This window comes from Schistocerca nitens, chromosome 1, assembly GCF_023898315.1.
Source record: "Schistocerca nitens isolate TAMUIC-IGC-003100 chromosome 1, iqSchNite1.1, whole genome shotgun sequence".
Taxonomy (NCBI): domain Eukaryota; kingdom Metazoa; phylum Arthropoda; class Insecta; order Orthoptera; family Acrididae; genus Schistocerca; species Schistocerca nitens.
In genome coordinates, this window is record NC_064614.1 from 703,361,135 (window position 1) to 703,381,063 (window position 19,929).

The window sequence follows — 19,929 nt, forward strand, 5'->3', positions numbered from 1 at the left end:
CTGATTTCATCACTAAAGACCATGGCACTCTATTAAATTTTACCAGTGATCCTCTGACGGCATCAGCTGAGCTGTGCACATTGATGCTGTGGCATGAATGGAAGACAGGCTAGAGGTGTGAGTGCTCATAGTCCCACTGTTAACAACTGGTTTGCGAAGTTCATGTTGGCATGTCTGGGCTCACAAGGGCTCTTATCTGTGCCATGGTAGTTGTAAGATCTGCCACTGCTGCCCTTACTATATGATGTTCTTGGCATGTATCTGTGCTGTGCGGAAATCCAGAACCTCGTTTAAGGGAATGAGAATGCTCACAAGAACACTGATACCAATGTTGTTGCACAACTGACACAGCACGTCCAAATTGTGTGGGAATTCTTTGAAAGGACCATCCCCTACTTGAGAAGCCACAATTTGGCCCCTTTCAAACTTGCTCAGTTGGCTGCATGAGTGCGCCTTTGTGGCAAGGTTGTCTCCTTGTTCCACATGTTCGTGCCACACTGACCCTTCTGGCTACGAGCATTCCCTATTAATGGGCAGCCTCTGGTAGCTATGCCACTATGCTGTCTGTTGGTGGACAATGCAGAAACCATTCAGTACATATACTATCCCACAGACGGCATATGCCATCATCGGAACAAAATCACTGTGCACTCCCCAACCCAGCAGTGTAGTTACAATAATAAAAACAGTTATCTGCAAAACTAGTTTTAAAGGAACCAGCATGTCTTCCTCAATAACATCATACTTTATTGACAAATATATATGTAACATGAAGCTTCACTTAAAAAAAAAGTTTTATTCATCACTCACAATTTATCTTTAAAGTTAACAATGGTAATTTTTTAATTAAAATAATATTCCCATCTTAGGTTTCCCCAAAGAAAACTTCCATTGAGCTGAAGTGATGGAAATTCTATGTGAATAGTGTCTGAATCACGGTAACTGATTATTCTGATATGGCAATCCATTCTTAGAAATACATCAGATAAATAATTTACACTAAACCACCAATGAAATTTGGGAATCAAGTTGCCTGAAGCCCTTAGGCATCTTTTGCATACTGATACGAATAAACTATAGCAGCTTTTCATAATAGCACAATCATCAATGAAGAAGTTATACTAAAAATGTCTATAGTAAATCAAAAGACTCGACTTACAAGGTATTCCATCAATATCCCCAAATCCATTTTGTGTTACATCATTAGATACTCCATTTTCTACAAATTTGGTTTTGTTTGTATCAGCCATAATACGGCCACGCAGGCAGTTCTTACAGCTGTGTGGTCCCATGTAACCAGCAGATTTTTTTGATTAAGGACACAACACTGGGAAAGAACTCTGTCTGGATTACAGGTGTGTCTGAAACATTCACATGCAAATTTTGGTACATCCAGCATGCAAAACAGGACTTTTTTTTCTTTTTGAAAACAACACATACGAAATGAACTCAGATAGTGTGTCCCATGAAATGAACATTAGGTATGGTAATGGTCTAGAACAGGGAAAACACCATTACTTACGTGTTTTGAGAATCAATGTTGGTAGCACTTGTGTTGAGCTGCAATGAGGAAACAAAGGGGTGGATCATCTGTTGGATATGAGCATCCAATAGGAGAGCAGAAAGGAGACGACATGTTTGATAGCGATGAGATGAAGCGATTGTGTGAAATTGTGACATGAATATAACCAAAAAAATCTGAAAAACACGGTAAACATAATCCCAAAAGTTCACAGGATATTCGCCATAACAAATAAAATAACTTAGTGGACAAAATTACAATACAAATAATACAAAGTATTCATTGTCTTTTCCAGCTCACAATCCACCTATGACCTTACAAGCTAACCCAGATTTCAGACTACACCACTGATAAGCTTGTCACCAAAACCATCCACCCAAAAAATAGTTTGTCACATTGCATTCATTAGCTTCACAAATTAACAATCACAGTATCATATTCCAAACCACCCTAAACCTCAGGCAACATACAGGTCAGCTGGCTACTACACATAATTCCATTACAATAGGAAACAAAAATGTTGAAGCTCTCTGGTGGCAATTTAAGACAACCCCCCATAATATAATGTAGCCACAAATAATTAACATCCAATGGTTACAAATTCAGGACCAAAATACAATGTCCAGTCACATTAATGTCACCACCTTGAAAAAGTCTTTTGCGACATAAGACGTACAGAAAGAGTGCCAATGAGGTTCTGGAAGGTATTGATTGGGATGTGGAGCCATGTTGACTCAAGTGCTGTACCCAGCTGCACTAGGTACCTCAGTTGAAAATCCAGTCAAGATAGTCTCACAGATTTTAGATTGGGTTAATTCAGGAAATCTGCGGCCAGGTGAGTACGGTAAACCCATCCTGGTGCTCTTCAAGTCATGCACGTACTTTGTAAGCTGTGTGACTCACTGCACTGTCCTGCTGGTAAATGCCATCCCGCTGAAGGAAAACAGAGTGTGTATGAGTTGACACGCCCCCCCCCAGGATAGATGCATACTTTGTTGATCCATTGTGCCTTCCAGAAAGATGAAATCACCCAGGGAATGCCACAAAAACATTCCCCAGACCATAACACTCCCTCCTGGCTGCAGGGTGTTTGGTTTCATGCCATACACATCAACAGCTGTCTGTCTGATGTAGCATAAAATGTGATGCATCTGAAAAGACCACCTATCACTACTCAGTGGATGTGCAGCTGTGGTATTGGTGTGCAAATCCCAGTCTTCATCACCAATGAACAATAGTCAGCATGGGCCCATAAACCAGGTGCCTGCTGTGGAGATCCATAGTAACAGACGCTAAACCACCATTGAGGAGATGCTGTTGATAGCTCCTTGGTTCATCTGGGAGGTCATTTGCTCAAAAATAGTTGCACATCTTCACATCTCCGCAGCTGTCATTCACCTCTGTCAGCTTTGGCCTGTGGTGCACTATGACGGCCTTGGTGCTGGTTTCAGATAGCATCATTTTGTCCTGCGCAGTATGCTTTAACCACAGTGGCATGCAGACAGTTTACAAACTTAGCTGTTTCGGAAATGTTTCCACCATTGGCCCAAAAGCCAATGACCTTTCCTCTTCTGGACTTCAGGTATATCACTGCATTTCTGCATTATGGCAATGACTGCACTGTTTTCTGCATCCCTGTGATACACTTTATATACCCTCCACAGCTAGTGCCGTCACCTGCCATCTGTGAGTGGTTATCGCATGCTGATGTCAGTCATAGGTGGTTACCATATTTATGCGACTGGATTGTATACACTGTCTCTTTCCTTGGTCCCTCACTGGATACTAAAAATTATTCTTACACTTATAATGGGTAAACAATAATGTCAACCCATGTACAGCAGAGAAGAAGTGTCCTTATTCTTGACGTTAGCCTCAGAATTTTAGAAGTTGAACCAGCTAGAATCAGTACACTTGTATAAACTACAACAGTCTGAGAACACAAGTATTCGTTTCATTCCATGACTGGTTTCAATCATAATGATCATCTTCAGATTGATCTAAAAGGAATGTGCATATTTATGACTGCTAGCATTATGATAAGTTATACCCATTAAAAGTAGTAGTGAGCCTTTTGTGCCTGTGGCTTTTTTCATGTTCTGAGAAACTGCTTTCAATATACTTTAATGTGTAATGCATATGTTGCACACACCTATTTGAGAGCTAGCATTTATAATTTGAACTAACATTTCACTGTGCACCCATTTTTAAGGTCTACCTCTTTTTTAATGGCATTTTTACTTATCCTATTTTGATTCATGCATAATGTTAAAGATCACATTCCTGAGTCTGTAGCATGTCACTGTATACAGTGCTTATGGTTAACTCTGGATCGCTGTTATCTTCAAAGTGGCTGTGTCACCTCTCATCAATATAACTGTTAATAAATATCAGTTAGGCCTACGTCTCAAAGAAAATTTGTAGCTTTCATTTGGGGCACACCTGAAGTTACTTCCAAATCTGTCAATGACTCACCAGCCAAGGTAATATACGGCACCCTCCCTAACTAGAAAACCTCAATCCATTCACAAATTTCATTTGATACCCAATATGGTAGCACTTTTATTAACGTCACTTAAGTGGAACTGAGACAACTGCTTACTGGGGATCAATAAATGCTGTATCTACCCAACTGCCTTGATCCATGGTGTACAGGACGTCTTGTGAGATAAGTGCAAACCGAGTTTCGAATGAACATTGTTTTCGGTATCACATCACATCTGAATTTAGAGTATGTTCTATGATTCTGGAACAGACGAATGTTAATAACATTGGATTATACACTCCTGGAAATGGAAAAAAGAACACATTGACACCGGTGTGTCAGACCCACCATACTTGCTCCAGACACTGCGAGAGGGCTGTACAAGCAATGATCACACGCACGGCACAGCGGACACACCAGGAACCGCGGTGTTGGCCGTCGAATGGCACTAGCTGCGCAGCATTTGTGCACCGCCGCCGTCAGTGTCAGCCAGTTTGCCGTGGCATACGGAGCTCCATCGCAGTCTTTAACACTGGTAGCATGCCGCGACAGCGTGGACGTGAACCGTATGTGCAGTTGACGGACTTTGAGCGAGGGCGTATAGTGGGCATGCGGGAGGCCGGGTGGACGTACCGCCGAATTGCTCAACACGTGGGGTGGGAGGTCTCCACAGTACATCGATGTTGTTGCCAGTGGTCGGCGGAAGGTGCACGTGCCCATCGACCTGGGACCGGACCGCAGCGACGCACGGATGCACGCCAAAAGCGTAGGATCCTACGCAGTGCCGTAGGGGACCGCACCGCCACTTCCCAGCAAATTAGGGACACTGTTGCTCCTGGGGTATCGGCGAGGACCATTCGCAACCGTCTCCATGAAGCTGGGCTACGGTCCCACACACCATTAGGCCGTCTTCCGCTCACGCCCCAACATCGTGCAGCCCGCCTCCAGTGGTGTCGCGACAGGCGTGAATGGAGGGACGAATGGACACGTGTCGACTTCAGTGATGAGAGTCGCTTCTGCCTTGGTGCCAATGATGGTCGTATGCGTGTTTGGCGCCGTGCAGGTGAGCGCCACAATCAGGACTGCATACGACCGAGGCACACAGGGCCAACACCCGGCATCATGGTGTGGGGAGCGATCTCCTACACTGGCCGTACACCACTGGTGATCGTCGAGGGGACACTGAATAGTGCATGGTACATCCAAACCGTCATCGAACCCATCGTTCTACCATTCCTAGACCGGCAAGGGAACTTGCTGTTCCAACAGGACAATGCACGTCCGCATGTATCCCGTGCCACCCAACATGCTCCAGAAGGTGTAAGTCAACTACCCTGGCCAGCAAGATCTCCGGATCTGTTCCCCATTGAGCATGTTTGGGACTGGATGAAGCGTCGTCTCACGCGGTCTGCACGTCCAGCACGAACGCTGGTCCAACTGAGGCGCCAGGTGGAAATGGCATGGCAAGCCGTTCCACAGGACTACATCCAGCATCTCTACGATCGTCTCCATGGGAGAATAGCAGCCTGCATTGCTGCAAAAGGTGGATATACACTGTACTAGTGCCGACATTGTGCATGCTCTGTTGCCTGTGTCTATGTGCCTGTGGTTCTGTCAGTGTGATCATGTGATGTATCTGACCCCAGGAATGTGTCAATAAAGTTTCCCCTTCCTGGGACAATGAATTCACGGTGTTCTTATTTCAATTTCCAGGAGTGTAGTTTTGTGGTTCACTTCTGTTACCCTTTTTGTAGTTAGCTATGATATGCATATGCTTCTAACTACTAGTCACAGCTAACACCCCACATCCTTTTTTTTTTATTAAAAAATAATAATGTCTATGGTATATTATGTGACTCGTGTGCACAGAAATGGAAAACAAACTGTACTAAGCTGGCACTACATCAATTTACTGGGTTCCTCAAATTACTCCCAAAGTATCTCAGTCTTAAAATGAGAATACTGTTAAAATTAATCGCCGTTGGATTAGGATTTGGCCTTAAATTTCATCATGAAGAGTGCATGAAAAATTACATTTAATATTAACAGCTTTGGTTCAAATGCACTATCCTGATGAATAACAAATTTCAGTGGGAGGAAAACTTCACACTATAACAACATACTTGTTAGTCCAGACTGCATACTTTCATCAGACTGCATAAATGACAGAAACTGAACACATGCAATGCATCTGAGACACATTTGGTTCTTTTACAAACAATATCATCAACTTCAGAAAATGGCTCTGAGCACTATGGGACTTAACATCTGAGGTCATCAGTCCCCTACCAACTTCAAGCCAAAGAAAAACCTATAGAGACTTGGCCATCCTTCACAGTGACCAGAGATTACAATCAACACTGAAATAGGCTACAGTCTTCAGGTGACATACTATGGAAGCAAGTCTGTAGTGTCAAAAGCCGAAAACTGTATTACAAGAATCTTGTTTGATAATCCTATAGAGCGTTAGATGTCAGCTTGGCACACAAAGGTGTGGGATGAATGAGATCCCCAAAAGTAAGTAAGGGTATAGGATAATCATAAAGCTGAACCTTCCTGGTATATAAAATTGTGTGTAGGACCAAGACTTGAAAATACTGTAACCATTCCACTTGTCAGTAATTGGCGAAGGTCTCATGTTCTAGTTCCTGTCTGGCATACATTTCTAATTTTTCAAGAAGTTTCAAATCAGTGCACAATCTGTTGCAGAGTGGAAGATCATTCTTGAACCATAAAACTGTGAAGAAACACGTTTACTTAGCTATTCTTTATTTCCCCTCCTTTTGTGTGACTAGGTATGGATATCCATAAATGGCAAGAGGCAGTTTAGTTAGGGACTGACAGCATCTGGAATTAGAGTGGAGGGGAAAAATGAACTCCCATATACACACAAGAACTTGGCAGTTTGTGCAGACATGAAGAAAGAGGATGAATATTCTGGAACCATAAAGATGTGCAATGGTAAGGAACATATTTATTTAGCCATATTTGCCCCCCCCCCCCTTTTGTATATGCCATGTAAGGGTGGGACTGGGGTTGGGGAAGGAGGAGGAGTGTGATGCGCAAACAAAGAGTTTTGGGCACTGAATGGATAGCAGCAGTGCTTGATTTGTGATGGTCCACATCACTGATTTCGAGATGTGAAATGACAGTAATTTTGCTGTGTTTGAAGTAATGTAAAGCAAATGCATTCAGACTTCTAAAATGCATACAAAAGTGCTAAAATAACATTTTAATAAGTCTAAATTAAAAAAAAAACACCTCCTGGAGGGTCACAGTACCAGAAAGTCTTATTTTACAAGTACTGTGTAGAGGTACGCATTAATAGCGGGAGGCAATTTGATTAGGAATTGATTGTAACTGGATTGGGAGTGGAGAGGAAAGACTGAACTTCAATGTACGCACCGTAACTTGGCACTCTGTGCAAGTGTGAGTGGAAGTCTGGAGGAATATGTAGGCCTCGACTCCATTATGTTTGCATCCTATAAAACGAATTTGAAAGTGTACTAATGAACAGGAAACATTCAGTCAAGAATGGAGTTTCCACTCAATTCTTTATCATGCACATATCATTGGGTAGTTAATTACGAAATTAAATTTGTTACACATTGACAAGTTGAGCAAACAATAGAAACAAGTGTATACATCAACATGTTCATAACCATTGATTAATATACGTTTTGCATTCCCTAACAAATCCAGTAACTACATATCTTTGAAAATTAAGTTGACTGGCATGAAATGGCATGAAAAATGCACAGAATGGCATGAAAAAACCGCCCATCTCTGTCAGTATCGTGAAAAGTGGTTCTCAATCTTCCTATTATCCACCAATGACACAGACCCAATAATTTTGCTTTTACTTCAAACGTGTCAAATTAATTACGCCGGCAGAAGAAACCAAACGAATGACAACTGCCAAAAAATTAGTACATGAAGTAATGTGAGTCAGAATTCTATCTGTAATGCCGAGAAATTCGTAGGATATAAAAGATTTATTTTACGGATTCGTCAGAGCATCATGTCTCAAAAATGTAAGGCATAAACCATAACTGAAATTCCACGCTCACCAATTCCGAAGACAAGTTTTGTCACCTCGCGTTCATCTGTAGGCCAACTAGAATTACGAATGTCCGGCAAAAGGCCGATAAATTTAACAGACTGCATCTCGCCTCAGAATGATTAGCAACAACTATAGATTTATGTAATATATCTGCCTTGACCCTTGCCCACCCATACATTGCACATACATGTTAGGTGCAAGGGGCAATATTCCTTTCCAAAACAAATGATGAAACATGCGCGTTCCGATGCATTACGTTTCATTACGTAAGAAATTTTTGTTAACAAGACTGTTGAACAGTCACGTACCTATTTTATCGCCTTTCATCTCTGTGATACAGCACATAAACAAACTATCTGAAGACAAGATTACGACACACGCCATTGCTCTTTTGTCATTCTCCCTCCAACCCATCAGGCGCTCGCCATTAATGCCCCTTTGCGACACAATAGTGAAGTCAAAACATGCGGTGATTGTTACCACGAACAAGCTGCAGACTTCAAAATATAATATACTGAATGTCAAGTTAAAGATGGTGTTGATATTAGATTATGTAGAGTAAGGCAATTATATTTTCTACTTGTGTCCGCAAAAACCTATAATGACTATTGATGTCAAAATTTATCATCCTGTGCCATTTCTGAATCTGCGGCTGGAATTCATTATTTAGAATTTCCTGTACATCAGTGTTTTGACTGGGTAGAATTGTTTTGTCAACTATCAACGCTCTATCGACTGGGATGTAATTTGAGATCAGCTCTGACACAAAGAAAATTGATTTTACGGATACACGATGAATTTCGCAGAACTTCAGAATTTAAAAAGTACAGGCATAGGAAACGTTACTGCATCATTATATAGGTTTCGCATTTTTATTTGGAAGAACTTTATTGATCTTCGAGTCATTTACGTCGCATAATCTAAACAACATATTATTGATAATACAGTAGGATATATTCGGAAAAAAGGTCATCGCGTCCTGCGCTCCCAGATTCTATTTTCCAATCTGACTCGCCCACAGCGCTCTGGCATAAAATCGTGTATACACAGAATCCATGTGCCGAAATTTAGCGCGCATGCGCAAATTCTGGGCGTCTGCCATATTGAAACTGTGTTAACAGCTGAATCTGAAGTCAAAGTTGAATAGATACAGATTACACTAGAGTGCATTAGATTAATACTTGTTCCATAGATCATGATTATGACACTTCATAATGACGTAGAACGTGTCAGTTTAACAACAGGGTCTTGACAAGCCATAATTCAAGGTTTTTTAATAAGTTGCAAGATGACTGATTTGTATCTAAAAATTCGTCTATTGGGTAGAAGGAGTTGTTATTCGGATATTATTTTAATTTGTTTTTTAATGTTGGTTAGTTATTTGTCAGACTTTGCTGCTGTTTGATTAGTGACAAAACATTTTTGTGGCAGCATAATTCGCCCCTTTCTGTGCAAAAGTAAGAGTTAACCCAAAATATTGACAATCGACTTTCACCTAGTGTTGCATATCATTATTGCTTTTCAATTGGGATGGGTTATTAATAACAAATTTCATAACTGAATGCACACTCACACACACACACACACACACACACAAACACACACATATATATATATATATATATATATATATATATATATATACAGACTGAACAGAAGTCTGTAACTGAGGCAGAATATTCCAATATATGGGTTATTAATAACAAATTTCATAACTGAATGCACACACACACACACACACACATATATATATATATATATATATATATATATATATATATATATATGTGTGTGTGTGTGTGTGTGTGTGTGTGTGTGTGTGTGTGTGCATTCAGTGCATTCAGTAGGTTTATATATATAGTAAATACAGACTGAACAGAAGTCTGTAACTGAGGCAGAATATTCCAATATATGGGTTATTAATAACAAATTTCATAACTGAATGCACACACACACACACACACACACACATATATATATATATATATATATATATATATATATATATATATATATATATATATGTGTGTGTGTGTGTGTGTGTGTGTGTGTGTGTGTGTGTGTGTGTGTGTGTGTGTGTGCATTCAGTTATGAAATTTGTTATTAATAACCCATATATTGGAATATTCTGCCTCAGTTACAGACTTCTGTTCAGTCTGTATTTACTATATATATAAACCTACTATCTCTAGTTCCTTAAGTAAGTGTCTGCAAGATGATCTTGGCTGAGCTCCAGCTATTATTCTGATTACATACTTTTGTGCAATGAATGCTTTTTCCTTAATGATGAATTACCCCAAAATGTCATACGAAAGCAGAGAATGAAAATAGGCATTGTAAGCTAATTTGCTGACATGTTTATCACCAAAATTTGCAATAATCCTAATAGCATAAATAGCAGGACTCAAACATTTCAGCAGATTTTCAATCTGTTTCTTCCTGTTCAAACTCTCATCAATGCTTACATCCAAAAAATTTGGAATATTCTGCCTCAGTTACAGACTTCTGTTCAGTCTGTATTTACTATTTGTGTTGTGCTATTTACTGTACAGAACTGTATATACTGTGTCATATAAAAATTTAATGAGAGTCCATTTGCTGAGAACCACTTAATAAATTTCTGAAAGACATTATTTTCAATTTCCTCACATAATTTTTGTTTGTTGGCTGTGATTACATTACTTTTATTATTGGTAAAAGTAACTAGCTTTGCATCTTCATGAATATAGGGTGGCAATTCATTAATATACACTCCTGGAAATGTAAAAAGAACACATTGACACCGGTGTGTCAGACCCACCATACTTGCTCCGGACACTGCGAGAGGGCTGTACAAGCAATGATCACACGCACGGCATAGCGGACACACCAGGAACCGCGGTGTTGGCCGTCGAATGGCGCTAGCTGCGCAGCATTTGTGCACCGCCGCCGTCAGTGTCTGCCAGTTTGCCGTGGCATACGGAGCTCCATCGCAGTCTTTAACACTGGTAGCATGCCGCGACAGCGTGGACGTGAACCGTATGTGCAGTTGACGGACTTTGAGCGAGGGCGTATAGTGGGCATGCGGGAGGCCGGGTGGAGGTACCGCCGAATTGCTCAACACGTGGGGCGGGAGGTCTCCACAGTACATCGTTGTTGTCGCCAGTGGTCGGCGGAAGGTGCACGTGCCCGTCGACCTGGGACCGGACCGCAGCGACGCACGGATGCACGCCAAGAGCGTAGGATCCTACGCTGTGCCGTAGGGGACCGCACCGCCACTTCCCAGCAAATTAGGGACACTGTTGCTCCTGGGGTATCGGCGAGGACCATTCGCAACCGTCTCCATGAAGCTGGGCTACGGTCCCGCACACCGTTAGGCCATCTTCCGCTCACGCCCCAACATCGTGCAGCTCGCCTCCAGTGGTGTCGCGACAGGCGTGAATGGAGGGACGAATGGACACGTGTCGTCTTCAGCGATGAGAGTCGCTTCTGCCTTGGTGCCAATGATGGTCGTATGCGTGTTTGGCGCCGTGCAGGTGAGCGCCACAATCAGGACTGCATACGACCGAGGCACACAGGGCCAACACCCGGCATCATGGTGTGGGGAGCGATCTCCTACACTGGCCGTACACCACTGGTGATCGTCGAGGGGACACTGAATAGTGCACGGTACATCCAAACCGTCATCGAACCCATCATTCTACCATTCCTAGACCGGCAAGGGAACTTGCTGTTCCAACAGGACAATGCACGTCCGCATGTATCCCGTGCCACCCAACGTGCTCTAGAAGGTGTAAGTCAACTACCCTGGCCAGCAAGATCTCCGGATCTGTCCCCCATTGAGCGTGTTTGGGACTGGATGAAGCGTCGTCTCACGCGGTCTGCACGTCCAGCACGAACGCTGGTCCAACTGAGGCGCCAGGTGGAAATGGCATGGCAAGCCGTTCCACAGGACTACATCCAGCATCTCTACGATCGTCTCCATGGGAGAATAGCAGCCTGCATTGCTGCGAAAGGTGGATATACACTGTACTAGTGCCGACATTGTGCATGCTCTGTTGCCTGTGTCTATGTGCCTGTGGTTCTGTTAGTGTGATCATGTGATGTATCTGACCCCAGGAATGTGTCAATAAAGTTTCCCCTTCCTGGGACAATGAATTCACGGTGTTCTTATTTCAATTTCCAGGAGTGTATATTCAGAACAATTAGGGACCCAAGACTGAACCCTGTACGACATCATTCTTGATACCTCCCTAGTTAGAGCACTCTGCTGATTTTTGTTTTAATGTTTTATCAGTGAAAGCATATACTGCATTTTCTGTTGAAAAGACTTACTGAAAACCAAATTGGCATTCTACTAGTACTTATTTTCTACAAATATGGGAATGCATTGCTTTTCCAATAATTTTGGACAAAGCTGTGGCATTGGATGGTAGTTGTTGGCATCAGACCTACCCCCTCTTTATTATGGAATGGTTTATCAATAGTATATTTCAAGCTATCAGGAAAAATACCCTGTTTCAGTGGGCTATTACATGTGTCAGTGAATCCTACATATCTGTTGGGAACAAGCTTTTAATTCTTTGTTGGAGATGCCATCAGTTCAATTCATTCTTTTACTATTGAGTGAGTTTATTTATTTTCCTACCTTCAGAAAGAGAGGTGGTAGAATTTCAGTTTTACAAAATTGCAGGGATATCGCCTCTTCCATATATAGATTTGACTTTTGCAATTAACACCTGGGTCCTATTTTCTCTACAACACTTAAAAAATGATTATTAAAAATATTTTCAACATCTGACTCTGTTAATATAATTTTCATTCAGTTTGATGGTAATACAGTCTTCCTGTGCTCCTTGATGCTCTGTTTCCCTTTCAACAATATTCACAATTGTCTTAATTTTATTATCAGGGTTGCTAATCTCAGATATAAAAACGTAACTCTGGATTTTTTAATAACTTTTCCTAATATAATACAGTAGTTTTTATAATATTTGGCTGTTTCTGGGTCATTACTCTTTCTTGCTGTTAAATACATTTCATTTTCTGGTTGCTAGACATGTTATCCCTTTAGTAATAGTACAGTAGTTTTTATAATATTTGAAAGTTTCTTTGTCATTACTCTTTTTTGCTGTTAGATATCATTTTCTGGTTGCAAGATATTTATTCCTTTAGTAAGCCATGGTTTTTACATGATGTGTTACAATTACATTTCACTGTTTTCTTAAAAAATTATTTACAAAAAGACTCATAAAAGTATCGTGAAATAATATAATATTTTAATTACGTAAGGTAACTGCTGCAATCTACATTTGCAGTAGTTAAATCATTACTTTAGCACACCTCTTTGGAGCAATGTTTTGCATTACTGTGTGGAGCCATGTCATGTACTGTAATTAGCTGTGCATCATGCTCAGAAAGTCCATTCTTAACAGTACTAATGTGTATTAAATTTATCTTGGACTATGAAAATATTTCCTATTGGTGTGCTGCTTTCCTGTATTACCTGAGTAGGAAAATCAACAACTCATGTCAAATTGAAAGGATTTAGTAATACTTCAAGCTCATTCTTCCTATCAGACTCTACATTGAAATCCCCAAAAATTATAATTTGTTTCCCTCTGTCTGAAACATTTCGGAATTTCCCCATGGGCACGGTTACATAATTACAAGTATAAAATTACCAGTATGTAGTTTAAGCTCACATGCTTCTATGTGTTTCTCTACCAATTTTTTTTAATTTTTCACACTACGATAACTTTTAATATACACTGCAACTCCTCCTTTTTCCATTTTGTCTCTGCTTACATGTGCTGAAAGTTCACACCCACTTATATTTACCTTTTCCATATCTGTGACTATATGATGGTCCGACAGGCATTGTACACCTAGTGCATTCTCTGTTTCTTATCTTCTAAACAAACAAGAAATTCATCCATTTGTTTTTTAATCCCTTAATATGCTGATGCAATACACTAATATTATTTTTCATTGTACTTTTGTAAGACTCTACTGATATTTTAAGCTCTTTAATACCTTCCGGTTTGAGCTTCTTATTGTGCTTGATTCTTTTCAGTGTTGTATGACTGAAAAAACAATGAGTTTTTATTTTGTTTATTTTATTAACTGCGCATTTCTACTACTGGGCTTAACTACAAATAAACTATTGTTCAATGTACTGTCAAAGTTAGAAATATATAATGATCAGTAGTAAGAGAAAAGACCACACAGGAAAGTAATGAGCAGTTCCCATGAAGCAGCTCATAATAGTACATGAGAAAAATGAGCTTTATGATTTTCTTGCTGTAAACAATAAAAGATCACTAAACTGTAAAAAAAAAATACTGTATGTAAATGAAGCAAAGCTACATCAACCCCTAGAATTAGTTTGTCTTCAGAGGTTCTCCTTTTCCCTTAAGAAATTTAAAATGACTTGCTACACATTTGTGAATTTCTTCGCTAATGTATATAATACCTCTCATTCGACTCTAAGTAAATAAATTGGAGCAAAAAATTGTATTCCTTTGCATCTTACAGTTTCAAATCACACCTTGACCAAGAACTGTTTGTCTTCTCAATATTGGTCACAGTTACTGTGATACTTAATATCCCAGTACTCTGCAGCATAAAATTACAAGGGTCTGCAGTGAAAAATGTAATGCCCAGCTGCTTTACATTTGGTTCATTTTAGGCAATACATTGCTGTGTACTAAATGTCGTTAATATGTCGAAATGCTTTTTGAAGTTAGGAAGAAAGCCACATCTCACTAGAGTATGGAGAAAATAGAAGTTAAATTGTTTTATTTGTACATACTGTCTCACAGCGCCACATGCAATGAGGCTTGCAGCTCAGATGCTAATAGTTTGAGCAAGTAGATGCTCGTTTCTCAAATTTGTGATGCAGCGTGTATTTGTATTTACTGCTGGTAGAAAATAATGGTGAAGACATCCACTGAGGATGCTTCATAAGTAAAAGAAGCAAAACATGTATGCCAATAAACAAATTGCCTTCAATTAGTTGCCTAGACAGAACATACCTTCATGATTTTTGAAGCAACTAAGGAATGACAGAGTACAGAAAAATGCTAAAATATTTGTATAAATTAAATTTTAATGCAGCATACTGTCTTAATTTAAAGTAATACCTACATTAATTATAAATCCACTGAATGTGAATATCTTGGCGCCAGCTGTGTTAATTATAGATATATTACCTATTAGTGACATAAAAATCTGTGACAGACAGAGACTCAAAGCCAGAGTTTCCTATTGTCAAAGCAGTTGCCCTAACCACTTTGGATATCCATGCTCGACAATTTATTCTGAATTAACTTCAGGTGGCTGTCAATAACAATTATTGACTGTTCATTCAAACAAAAATTTAAATAATACCTATATGTTACTTTCAGGCTGAAAACATTAATGAAAATTCCGGCACTGATATGAACACCAAAACTCCTGCAGTGTGTCCCATAACAGTTGTTTCTGTTAGAAGTGTGGTGAGTTTATCAGCTCAAAGTATCAGAAAAGAAAAATTAAGAGGTAATTAAAGTAAGTAAGAATTAAATTTCTGCAAGGAAAGAACCAATATTTATAAAACAAAGTAGCATTATTGTTATCTGAAGCTAAAAGCAGTGGCAGTTCACAGCTTTCACATGTGAACAGTAATGAATTTAAAACCTTATGCGACATGTTTTTAAGTAGATGTTTATCACAATTTTTTTCATTAGCGTTTCATTTTGTAAAAGTTGTCATTTCGTCAGATTAGTTCCGTTTAGTAAGATATCCATTTTCAGCCATAGTAGTAAGCAGTTATCATTTCACATTTACTCGATTTCAGTATGGCATCAAGCATAATGGTTTACTTCATACAAGTCAAAGGAGCTGCCTTCTGCTTTTCTTTCTGTACTACATCTATTCTGTGGCTATGACATTTCACTTAACAACTACAGTATCAGCTCGGGAAAACAGAAGGTGATCAATCACACCTGAGATTTACCACTACATCACAGAGCCCAATATACTTATCAAGCACTTCTCGAACAGTGAACTAGAGCAACATGAGTGTAAGTGATATGCAAGAAGCTGTAAAAGCCCATCCATATGCAACAATCTACGAAAATCTTTAGGGCAAAAAAATGCAGCCTTTTAACAGCTTAAACTATGCTGGCACTCCAATCAGTTAGCATGTAGTAATAGTATGATATCAACTGAGAAACTGTGGTTTTTATACTGTTACTTCCATATTTCCCAGCGCAGTCGAAACAACAGGTAAACCTGCTCCAGAAAAAGCATGATGACCTTTTCCCTTGACTACAAGCGCCTCTGCTCATTGACTATCTGAAAAACAGCGCCACAATTAAAGCAGAGCGTTAGGTGGGCACATGGCAAAAATTAAAGTGAACCAACAAGTCGAAACACTTAGGAATGTTGACAGTTATCACGTTCTGTTGCGGGATAATGCCTGCCCACTTGTTGCCAAGGTTGTTTCGCCTACACTCTAGAATTTTCGCCAGGCCCCTTACACATCCTCCATACAGTGAAGACCTCTTCCAGTGCGATTTCCATATTTTTGGAGAGCTGAAGGAAGACATTCATGGCTATCAATTTATTTGGGCAAAGGGGTGAACACCTGGTTAAAATTGTGGTTCCATAGCAAACCACAAACATTTTTCCATAAAGATAATGACCATCTGCTCTCAAAGTGGGATAAATATATTAACAGTTATGGTGATTACTTCTGAAATAGTAATCAGTTTAATCATTTTCTTCCATCTGACTCGTTTTCATTTAACTGTCTCTTATATTTGTTATTTTCCATCACTAAAAATATAAATGCAGTTAACTAAAGCCTTCGATTCTGTTTTGGCGACTTACAATCACCTCCCAGTGCAATCTAGGCTTTGGGGTACGCTACAGATCAGTATGCCATCTCAATTAGGTTGTCATTTTCACATTCACTGACTTCCTAACACACAACTAACTTGTTTTTTGATCAGACAGAAATCGTAAAATCAAAGAAACTTATTTCTGACAGAGGACACTCTTCTATCTAAATAACATCGAATATTGCAGAACAAACGTGTAATACGTTAATAAGGAAGTCCAAGAACGAGGAGATGAAAAAAGTCTAGTAGCATGTACTGTCATGATCAGTCTCTAAAGGCCTGTCCACATGCAAAGATCTGTCTGCACAAATATTTGCACACATCACTTCTGTGCAGACAGATCGTTGCATGTGAACAGGAGATTTGCACAGATACGAAACGTGTGCAATCCTGGGAGTTGGAGTTAGAGGTTTGAGCAAAATTGCTCAAAGCTGTGGGCACCAACCACATCTGCACAGCAAACTGTAGTGTACAAATAGGATATCGCCGCAAATCTGGATCGCAAAATGACTTTTAGCCAGCTGTTTCATCTGTCTAGTGTTTCTCGTCTGCAGGTGCATAGTGCATTTTAAAATGGGGGTATAATCTATTTGTAAGCTCATGAGTGAGCGAAAGAGTCCCCACTCTGTCTTCTATTGGTTGTTCCACAAAGTTGTACATGCGCTCCCATGGTACATAGGCTTTAAATCTGTGGTAACGAAGTGTACAGATACACATACATTTGAGGAACATTTACTTTTATATAAAGTGCACCACACAGAATATATCAGATGATTACATGCTTTTGAAACACAATGTTAGAGAGTAAATTATATTGATATAAGTAGGAAGTCAGGATGTACATATCTACAACAAATAGAGAACTAAATGCCTGTTCACTAGAATGCATCTTTATCTAGTATTTCCTAAAATGGTGGTTATGTTCCAACAGAATTTTGAAAACCATATAGTTAAATTATTATGTTGAATTTAAAGCTTATTCTTGCTACTAAGAGGTAGAAGTTTTCTTTGAATGGCTGCACAGAGTAGCAACAATTCTTGCTAAACGAAGAGTGTTTAAAAACTAAGGAGGAATTTGTAATTTTGCGTATTGTACTAGCCCGATTCACACCACTTTTTTGTCATGGTGTTAACTACAACTGGATAGTATCTGTATAACTTTAGATATATTGGCTATTTAGTATGTTGCCAGGTGTCAAAAAGGTTACAGATGTTTTGGTAGTATCAGGGATTATTTATTTTGTATAAAAATGGCTTAGAGACTTTTTATTAAATTCTCTCATAAAAATGGGATAAAGACATCAGAAATTTATAAGTGTTGAACATTTCTTTTGGTGAGTCTGCTATGAGTAAAATAAGGCTTTACAAGTAGTATAAGCGTTTCAAAGATGGCTGTGAGGACACTGAAGAAGACAAGGGTCCTGATTCCCCAGCACATCAACGGACGAACTTATGGAAAAAGCGAAACAAATGATTGTGAACGATAGCCAAATCGCAACCAGAGATGTCGGTGATGAGGGTGGCATATCAGTTGGCACATGCAATGGAATTGTTACAGGTAAATCTGCTACGAAGTTGTTGAAGTGAATAAAAATAGTGACGAATGCATATTGCTTGTTAATAGCGATAAAGAACTATTGAAGGGAATCATTATAAGTGACGAAACATAAGTTGCGGGTATAAAATTGAATCTGGGGCTCAGTCGTCCCAAAGGAAGCAAGCTGGATCGACAAACCGAAAAAAAGCTCGACAAGTGCGACCATGATACAAATAAGTTCGACATCTTGTGCACAAAACCATCTGTTAAGAAAAGTCTGGATACGTGGTGGAGAAATTCGTGGTTCTTGCACCATAATATTGCACTTCATCACATTTCTTTGCATATTCGTGAATTTTTGCCCAAAGACAAAATTGTAACGATGCCCTAGCTCCCATATTCAGACCAAGCGGGGTAACACAGTGATGAGTACACTGGACTCGCACTCGGGAGGACAACGTTTCAAATCCACATCCGACCATCCTGATTTAGGTTTTCCGTGATTTCCCCAAATCGCTTAAGGTAAATGCCGGGATGGTTCCTTCGAAAGGGCACGGTCGCTTTTCTTCCCCATCCTTATCTAATCTGAGTCTGTGTTGTGTCTCTAATGACCTCATTATCGATGGAATGTTAAAACACCAATCTCCTCCTTGCATATTCGGTTTATGTCACTTTTATTTGTTCCCAAAAATAAAGAAAACTGTAAATGGCAGTCTTTTACAAGTATAAATGAGATTAAATACACGTCACTGAGAGGACTAAAGCTGTCCCAATGACTGAGTTCCAGAAGTGTTACGGATTTTGGAAAAAGCTCTGGCATAAGTGAATAGTGAATGTTCTGAAGGGAATAACATTGATGCAGACTAATAAATAAAGCCAGCATTAGATTGAATATTCACTACGATAATCCTATTGCTTCCACTAACACTGTCCATGATATCACCAATGCCATGAGCCATACTTCATTTTCTAAAGATAATACTGTTATCCATCCAAATTTCGTCGATATAAAAGAAGTTTCTGCTCTTTTAATTTCCTTACTTATATCAGATATCTGAATAGCCAGTCAATTACATCAGTTATTTCTACCAGAATCTTTCTTTTAGTTGCAGATTTCTTTGTGAGAAATCTCATTTTACGCAGTGTATTGTGCGAAACAACTTTCTACCATGGAAAATGGATTTTTTGTTTTATTGGAATAAGTAATTTGTGTAATGTTGGCACTATTGATTTACTTATTTATTTGACTGATATAAAATTCCTCTATCGTTTCCTGAATTACCGATTTTTTATAGCTGCCTTTAACGATGGGCTTCCTCCTAAAAGTGTTAGTGTTCATTCTAGGCGATTCGAGTAAACCATGTGGTTTATTTTCACCTTTCTTTCTGATACATCCTTTCGTGACTTTTGTAAAAAATTCAGGCCTTTGGTAGGGACTCGCAACGTTAACCAACA

The 19,929-nt window shown here is 39.5% G+C and overlaps 1 protein-coding gene across 6 annotated transcripts in view; it reads right to left on the reverse strand.

Moving 5' to 3' along the window:
* Window positions 1-19,929, reverse strand: part of LOC126259607 (pantothenate kinase 3) — a 177,767-nt gene that overhangs the window by 71,099 nt on the left and 86,739 nt on the right. Inside the window, exons 1-2 of one of the 6 annotated variants that reach the window (XM_049956537.1) lie at window positions 8,379-8,530; window positions 1,160-1,361 (exon numbers count right to left, since the gene is read on the reverse strand). The exons of 2 other annotated variants lie outside the window; for them this stretch is intronic. In XM_049956537.1, the coding sequence (XP_049812494.1) occupies window positions 1,160-1,292 (133 nt within the window). In that variant the 5' untranslated portion in view covers window positions 1,293-1,361; window positions 8,379-8,530. Of the gene's footprint in view, window positions 1-1,159; window positions 1,362-1,522; window positions 1,543-8,077; window positions 8,217-8,378; window positions 8,531-19,929 lie in introns of those variants that run through there. 3 more of the 6 variants (XM_049956546.1, XM_049956554.1, XM_049956529.1) reach the window with 3 other exon arrangements.